The 9,058-nt window shown below is 27.6% G+C and overlaps 3 protein-coding genes across 3 annotated transcripts in view; all 3 read right to left on the reverse strand.

The window, feature by feature from the left end:
- The window catches only part of LOAG_07507 (hypothetical protein), a gene marked incomplete at its 3' end in the record, with an annotated part of 3,387 nt that extends 2,930 nt beyond the window's left edge, over window positions 1-457 (reverse strand). Inside the window, exon 1 of the mRNA XM_020447455.1 lies at window positions 205-457. Coding sequence (XP_020302316.1) covers window positions 205-378 — 174 coding nt within the window. The 5' untranslated portion in view covers window positions 379-457. The remainder of the gene's footprint in view (window positions 1-204) is intronic.
- A 3,528-nt stretch (window positions 458-3,985) lies between these two features.
- Window positions 3,986-4,496, reverse strand: LOAG_10123 (DnaJ domain-containing protein; the record flags this gene model as incomplete). The annotated part of the gene is made up of 2 exons (XM_003145650.2): window positions 4,315-4,496; window positions 3,986-4,183 (listed from the first exon to the last, which is right to left on the reverse strand). Exons 1-2 carry the CDS (start codon window positions 4,459-4,461, stop codon window positions 3,986-3,988), a joined length of 345 nt encoding a protein of 114 aa, XP_003145698.2. The 5' UTR covers window positions 4,462-4,496.
- A 1,593-nt stretch (window positions 4,497-6,089) lies between these two features.
- On the reverse strand, window positions 6,090-7,429 carry LOAG_10124 (hypothetical protein). The gene is made up of 2 exons (XM_020448095.1): window positions 7,374-7,429; window positions 6,090-6,492 (listed from the first exon to the last, which is right to left on the reverse strand). Exons 1-2 carry the CDS (start codon window positions 7,390-7,392, stop codon window positions 6,218-6,220), a joined length of 294 nt encoding a protein of 97 aa, XP_020301732.1. The 5' UTR covers window positions 7,393-7,429; the 3' UTR covers window positions 6,090-6,217.
- Window positions 7,430-9,058: the final 1,629 nt, after the last annotated feature.

Here is a 9,058-nt window from a genome sequence, read left to right on the forward strand (position 1 = left end):
AATAATAATAATAATTGATAATAACAATAATAATTGATAATAATGATAATAATTGATAATAATGATAATAATTGATAATAATGACAATAATAATAATAATTATTATTATTATAATAAACACATACATAGCATGTTTTAAAGAAATGAATAAAATATGAAAGCTTCCATTTTGGAAAAATTATAATAAAATTGAAATAATCATACCATTTTTGACAGTTTATAAAAAGCGCTTTTAATTTCAGCAATCGAAGCATCTCGTTTCACTCCCAATACATCGTAGTAATTTTTCCCGGAAATATTTTGGTGCATGCTAAGCAAAAGACACGAAGAGTGATATAGAGGCCGTCGAACCGATGGCCTTAGACGTGGCATACACATTTGAAGAAAATTAATTAAATTAAGTAAGTAGTAAAACCTCAAGTAGTAAATGGAACAATAATTTAACCTGCAATTAAACATTTCATATAACAGCGAACTAATCGACATTAAACTTTTATGAAGAGTGAAAAAGGTAGAAAATACAGAAAAGATTATGGGTTAGTTATGCAAATTACATACTTGGGTCTTGGTATGACATTACTGTGCCAATAAGTTGGTGAAAACGCAATGTATTAAAGAGATGGTAAATAGGGGAAAAAAAAAACCGAAAAAGATATGCTGTCGATCACGCATAGAATAACAATAAAGAAAAAGATTTGCAATAATCGATTGTAAAGTATGATCTATTAAAACTATCTAAAATTCAAACAATGATAGTCACTTTATGAAAATAAATTTGCATTCTTCATGACACAATGGATGAATTTTAAAGGTCAATTTTAATTAATAACTAATTAATTGCACATACTTATTACTTTCTTCCGAAATTTACAAAGACTAAAACTAGGAATATTTGAAAGGAATTCGAAAGGAATAAATTGTAGAACAAAACATTTCTAATTTTCTTACGGATGGAACTTGAATAATTTTCTTCGTAAGACATCGAGTACATGAAACGAACTTTTTCAGTTATTCTAATGACAATGTCGAAAAAGCAAAATCAAGTTGAAAACAAATAAATTACCAAAAAAGCATGGACGGATATCATCGCCTTTTAGGAAATGATAAATTTTATCATTCTTCAATGTAATCCACCTGATGATAAGTTTAATTAATGAATTATTTGATTTCGAACAGTTGCCAAAATAAACATGTAAATTGGCAAATAAGTAAAAGAATATGAGTGGAAAAAATAAAACAAGATCAAACTTACACAAATAAACAATAAAGAAGTTAACAATTTTTTCCTTATTATTGAATAAGGAAAAGATTTGTAAAAAAAAAAAACAAATTAGAAATGAATAATTATAAATTCGAACATATAAATCAACGGATGATAATGAGTAAAGTAAAAAACTGAGTAAAGTAGGATAAGGTTAAGCAAAGTAAAGTGCAGCGGTTAAAGTAAAACAATAAGTGGAATAATTTCGATTTTCGTGAAAGAAAGACAAAAAATAAAACGAATAATTTCAATAAAAGAAAAGAAAAAAATGAAACGAAATTTGATGAAATGATGGTAAAAGATGACATAGCAGCTAGAAAATCTTTCATTTTCAAAAAAATATTCAAAATTGTATCATTTTATGGTTTTTAAACCAAATAACCAAGTTCAACAACACCATGAAAACGTCCAACTATGGCAGATTTATTTGAGCAAATAAGGAGAAAGAAGTAAAGGAACATATATACTTTATAATTATTTCAACCTATTTATTTCATATATGTATACTATTATAACTCAACTATTTATTTCATAATGCATCTTTAATTGTTGTACAAATAATACTAAAATTATAACAGATAAATGATAATACAAAAAAAAAAAAGAAACAATTCATTTATCATAAAGAATTCAAATCAAATCAAGCGAAAAGAATTTCAAATTAACTTATTCAAATATCCAAAAATGCACTAGTCAATTCAGAACAAGTTATACAATATCGTAATACGGTTTTCTTTTCTTTTTTTTTAAACAAGTTTAATTCAAAAATTAAACTTCAAAACAAAACTATCGGAAAGCGAAATATTTGCATGTTGCAATTGTATTTCTCAATAGTTTCATTTTTTCACGTTGCAGTTTTACAAAATTTCGATACATGAATTTTTCCGACAATTTTCTAACAGCTAGTTATCTAGTAACTACACTTTTGATTAACAATTTTATCCTAAAAAAGACTCTTGAAAAAACATGCTTAAAATTGCAGATAATTAATTTTTGTTAATTAAGGGAGATATTTTTGGCTAAATCAATAATTAATCCATCGTTTAACCCAATGTTTTCGTATACAGAAATATAGATTAGCATTATTGATTCAACAAATTTTACAAAGAAAGATCCATATACTGACTACTTTCTATGCATCATCAAATTAGTTTCAGTCAGTTGAGAATAAGTATCCAAATTAATTCTTGAAATGAATTCAAATTTAAATACTACCAAAGATACTGAAATAAGATACAATTTTAAAATTTGACAATGTCTCTTCAACCAACAATCCTAACCACTACATGCACATTGAACGATTTAAAGAGTTATTAAAGACAGTTACAGTAGAGAAGAGATTACTAGATGCTGGATAAAAGTACTACCCAAAGTACTATCCATTTTGTACAACAAACAAAAGTACTACCCTGTTTTAAAGATCGCAATAAAAATATTATGAAATAAAATTGGAAGATATTCAAACTGACGTCAAAAAAAGTTGTAAAAAATTAAACAGAAAAGGAAATAAATAAATTTAAAATTCAAGCAAATTCCAAAACAATTCATGCAGTCATTCGTAAGAATAGAACTCAACCTCTTTTTTTGGATTTTCTTGAATAAATACTACATCAAGATTCATTTCAATATGAATTAGGATGAAATTCTTCCAATTTACGAAATTTATTCAAGAAAAATATTAAAAAGTGTCACGTAGCTGTTAACGATTTGCTTAAATATAGGACGAAAAAGCGAAAAAAGATAAACCAATCAATTCCGTTTCGCATCCTGTTTATTGCTTTTTTTCTCAAAGACGCGGAGTAATTTTTTCGGACTTCTAATAATATATCAAAAAGCTCTTATTAGATCTTTCGTTTTATTCTTAGTTGTTCTTTAGGGACAGAAACATTTAATGCATTTTCTTAAATCTTCATGAATATATAGATTATCCATCCTATCATTTCAGGTAAGAAAACTGCCGGTACAAGCTGTTCTCTCAAAAATTTAAGATTCCATCCATGATACATTTTTCTTTTGCTCATCAACTTCTGATACGCTCATTCTTATCAAAAAAAGAAAACCCGTTCAGTAATCTTGGAATTCGAACTTTCAGCACTTCGTACTTTATACCTTTTGAAATACAATTCTGAAATTTCAGAAATGGCTACATACAATGACATAAATCTTACGAATATTTGTCCCTTCTTAATAAAATTCACGAAGAAAAAATGGAAGATCTCGTAAATTCTCTGTTTTGAATTCATTTTAACAATTTCCATTGGTATAATCAAATAGAGATGAATCTTGAAAAGTTTTGTTCGACCATCATTTATATTACCGTTAGAAGTTGAGAAGTTCAACATTCGAACACCGTTTTGTATTTCTACGTCATGTTTTTTCCTCAAGTTCCTTCGTATCAGATTTCTCATCATAGGTATGTTCTAGATACCTACAAAAAGAAAATTACTATCATCTGAGAACAATCGACAAGTTCCTTATGATTACCAAAATTACTAAGATATAAATGTCCTAACCCGATATAGATGTTACTCAGGCGTAATGGCATACAATACTACACTTGACAGATGATCGTCAAGATTACAAACGCTAAAAATGAGAAACCTATCAGTTATCGAAAACTGGTGTTATAGACAAATGATAAGTTCTCCTTAATTTTCCATTAATCATCTACATCCCACTGCACCGATATCATTAATTTCGCTTTACATTGGATCCAGAAAAACATTACCAGACATATAACTTTTGTAGTATCAAAATGATTACTACACTGCCGACGGTGAAATACATCAGTGAATTGTCCGCATTACTTGCTAATCGCACATAGAAATCACCGCTGATGAATTCTCGCGCAGACATACCAAAATTTGTCATGAAACTGGGCTTTTTGTCTTCAATATCGTAAAGGTTTAACTTTTCTGATCGCTGGAAAATAAAACTAAGTCTATATTACTTCTACAAAACTATGAACATATTTCAAATTAAATTAACTACTCGATATTTCCAATTTTAATTAACACTGAAACGCAAATACACATTATTAAAATGAATCTTACTCTATTGAAACGCTTTAAACGTTCAATTCCCATCATTTGATCATATTGCTTTCTTCGTGCTGAACGTCGTAAAATGTCATAAGCAGTTTTTAGTTGCATGAACTGTTCCGTAAGATCTGGTGCATATTTATCCATGGATCGTACCATTTCTGGATTGAAATTTTTGCCATCTGGATGCAGCTAGTAACAATGAAATATAGAGAAAAATTCGTAATCACTACTGGTACAAAAGTTTTTTGTTTTCTGTACGAGGTACTTTTTATTTCAAATAAATTCGAAATAAAGAAAGTTTTTGAGTTTTTTTAGACATATTGTTTATTTAATTAAAAAATATGGTTTATCAAATATAGTATCAGTTAAATCATATCAACAATCAAATAATCAAAATGCTTATTAGATGGCTTTCATCTGACTGACATTATGATTGCTATACATCTGATTGATATTCGCAAATAATTTTATTAATTCAGTCGCAGAACTTACAAAACAAAAAGTGAATAAATTCTATGTAGAAATTTTTGGAAGCAAGATATATTCTTCAAAAATCAAAAAATATTTTGCATGCATGTCCGGATCTCATAGATTTTAAAATTTAAGCTAACAAATTAATATCAATAAATAACCATATGGACGTTCCATTATTGCAATATTTTCCATTATTGCAAAATATTATAAGAACAAATATTTAACAATGAAATCAACTTCCCTAAAGTTCAGAAGAAACTGCAGATTTCTTATAGTCCATTTTCCATCATTGCTTACAAGATGATTTAAAAAAGGAAAAAAAACTTAAAGCTTACTTGCTGAGATTTTTCAACGAAGGCATTCTTTATTTCTTCATCCGTTGCATCATATGGAATACCCAACACGTCGTAGTGATTTCGTTTCATAAAATACTGACAATAAGAGAAAGAAAGCGATAAAATATTGCTAACGAACAATGACAGGAACAATAATTAGTGAAAGTCTAAATATGGTTTTCATCTAAAAGTCCATCACTATGTGACAAAAAATAAAAAAGAGGAAAAAACTGAGCCTCATTTGTCTAAATCGGTGTTCTGAAGGTGTTCTTCCAAAAAGAATCAGGTTTATGATCCAAATAAATTAAATCATGAATGCACAGGAAAATCAAATAGACTAACCTTTGGATATAAGATGCAAACCGTTTTCTTTGAATAATGATATCGAATATTAATCCTTTACAAAGTAAATAAGGTTTCGTGAAGTCTACCAAACAAACAATTTTCCAACCCATTACTTGGAAAATCAATTCAACAAATTTGTCAATAGCTTCTAAAAGTAAGCTTTAATTGAATGCAGAAAATTTCATTTTTGATTTAGTGATAAAGTTTGCAACTTATTGAAATATTTCAGATCTGCAGTAAATGATTTCCGGGCAAAACGGTTATGATTGACCGCATCGTCTAATGGTAATAAATTTTTATGAATCCTTCAAACACACAATAAATATAAACAATAGATAACGAACAAACAAAGAGAATGCACTGGTTTAAATCTATTATAAATGCACATACATCGGATAATATCTTTTTGTATCTTAAATATGACTACTTTCCTGAGCATCTTTGTACAAAACATAATTATGATAGATGCATAAGCATATGAATTAGAATGAAAAATTAAGGATAAATAAAAATTATTGCAAAAATTTAAGGCTTAGTCCAACCCAAGAACAATACATGACAATTCAAGAAATTATTAAATTGATATTTAGGAATAGTAAATGATTAGAAAAACAGATAAGAAAAATAATAGGCTCTATTATTGATCGATATAATTTTTTCACGAGCAGAAATATGCTCTTTATCCAAAACGATGCAGAAAACAATACGCGACATATTTTAAAATATTCGTCACCATTGTTATTGCTACAGTGAAATGCTTAACTACAGCTTTCATTATCAATCAAACCTTTTCGACCAGTATTCAATAGTAGGCTTGATTCAGGAACTATTTTATTCCTAATTTTGCTGATATCCATTGGAGTACCGTACTCTGAATCTAGTTCAATTTCCATTTGTCGGTTTTCACGTCCTTCTTTTATCGATGCATCCAAATATGGTATTTCCTTCGGAGTAGAAAATTTTTGCTCTATGAAATAACCAACTGCACCAATTACAATCACAAATGGCATAACAAGGGCTCTTGAATATCTGGCTGAAATAATGTAGTGGGAAAAAACAAATAAGAATGTCAGTAAGCAATAAAAAAAGTGCAAGAACAATCAATGAATCGGACTAGTTTTATAAATTCAAAATATTGAACCTTTGTAGCTTCTAAAATTATATTTGGCAACAGGATATAACCAGGTATATTACAGTTCATTGTCAGAACTTTTATTCATACTGTTTTAAATTTTTAATTATTTTACTGTTTCAATCTCTTTGATTTTTGCATCAGATGCATAAACGGAAATATCACATAATTTTTACTAATTTTTGTAAACAAATACTAACTTAAGATTTAATTCAGACCAAAATCTCTCCATGAGACTTCACGAATTGTATAATAATTTTAATTTCATATGCTAAACTATGCCTTGCATAAATTTCGTTTATTACATTATTTATATTATGTTGTAAAAATACTGACTGCTAACTTCAGCTTTTCATTCCAATCGTAACAAACGGCCAAAGTTATCACACATCAACATCCGAGCTATTTATAATGAAAAAAGAAAGTATAAAAAAAAAGGAAGTATAATGGAAAAAAAGAAAATGAAAAAAAAAAGTAAATGAAGAAAAAAAGGAAAAGGAAAGTAAAAAAAGGAAGAATTTGAAAGATAAAGCTATAAATCAACACCTAACCTACTTATATTGGAAAAAAAAAGAAAGATATAAAACCAAGACAGAATTTAAAAGCGGAGGTAAAATTAAAACATCTTAACAGAATAAACGAAGGAAAAAAATTTTTTATAAAAGTATTTATCAGTTTTCTTTATTCGATCTTTCTTCATTTGATATGCTACGAAGATAACACCAAACTTTTTTTTTTTTTAATATTTCCAACCTTCTAACAATAAAATAAAAAAAACAAACCGATAAACATTTGCCACATTTTGTCGATGATTTGGTAGCGTCACAATATCCTGAGAAGAAAAAAAAGTTTGCAAATTAACAGAAATGAGATATTATGCAAACGTGAAAGTCATCAATTACATGAGTTAATATATATGTATTAATGCTAATACACTTTAACACGTACGTTACATTATTTACGATACGCATCAATAATTATTAGCAAACGTAAAATGCGTCAACAATTACTAGCAAACGTAAACGAATGGTGATGTAATCTAACACGTCTAGCGCGTAATTTAGCATGTAATCAGTGTTACGTGATCTACGTCAACGCATACGTAAATATACCTCCAATCTTACGCAACTTCCCTTCCACGCCGCAACTCGTAACCAAACCCAATGGACAACTTTTAACAGTTTATAGTTCAATTACTACTTTTTTTTTTTTTAATTCAGCAAATTGTATTATCTCTGTTAACTTTATCAATTACTGCTCTCTCTTTTTTTATTACAGTCTTTTTAAAATCTTTCCATCACTGATACTACATGATATTTATTCAGTGCCCGAGTAATCTCTGCTATCTCATCAAATGAAACAGTATTTTTCTTTATCTAATTCTTTAAACTTTTTTTTTTTAATTCAAACGTTTATATCTTTCAAAAATTGCGTAATTTTTCAGATAAATCATTTACTTTAGCAATTTAATAGGGGCGCAAATGTCAGCGTATATCAATACACGTACGTAACTTTTGTTAAACTTTAATATTTACGTTACTATCCATGTTACTTAAACGTGTAATTTATATGTTACTTAAATGTTACATGAAAGTTCGTCTTTAATTTTTACACTTTTAATTGTATTAACATAGTTCATCAGAAGAACTGACGAATAGATAGGTTGCGTGAAACGTGTTATATGAAGTTTCACGTATTACATCGTGGCATTTACTCGTTTTACCTATTAGCATTAATTTTTCAAATCATTTCTCAATGCTATTTATCCAGCATCAATAATAATTATTACCCAATTTAATCAATAATAGCTATCACTGGTAATCAATAAAAATTACCTAAGCTAACCGAGTAATAATTTGTTAAATTTCTTCAATGCATTCAATTATACTTACTCAAACTAATCAATAATCATTATACCTACTTAAACTGATCAAAAATCATTATTCTTTTTCCAAACTAATCAATAATCATTGTGAATCGGATATGTGATATTAATGATAATTATTTCAAAATTAATACATATTAGCTTACCTAAAATTAGCCAATTGAATCAATGGTTATTATTAAAATTAATGAATTTATTTTATTTAAAAAAAAAAGTATTTATTATTTTAATTCAAAATGATCAAATCGTTCGGTTTAGTTTGTTGAATCTAAAGGAAAATGATATAATATTATTTTTCATACAATCAGATTAGATAATAATTGATTAATGATAAGCTCATTTTGTATTTATCATCTTTCGAATTATGATTTCAAAAAATTACAAATCATAACTTGCTTTATTGCTTTGAAAATCATCATTTGCCTTATTGTCTTAGAAATCATCATCTGCTTTATTGTTTTAGAAATCATCATTTGCCTTATTGTCTTAGAAATCATCATCTGCTTTATTGTTTTAGAAATCATCATTTGCCTTATTGTCTTAGAAATCATCATCTGCTTTATTGTTTTAGAAATCATCATT

This window comes from Loa loa (assembly GCF_000183805.2).
Source record: "Loa loa unplaced genomic scaffold supercont3.179, whole genome shotgun sequence".
In the NCBI taxonomy this organism is placed as follows: Eukaryota; Metazoa; Nematoda; class Chromadorea; order Rhabditida; family Onchocercidae; genus Loa; species Loa loa.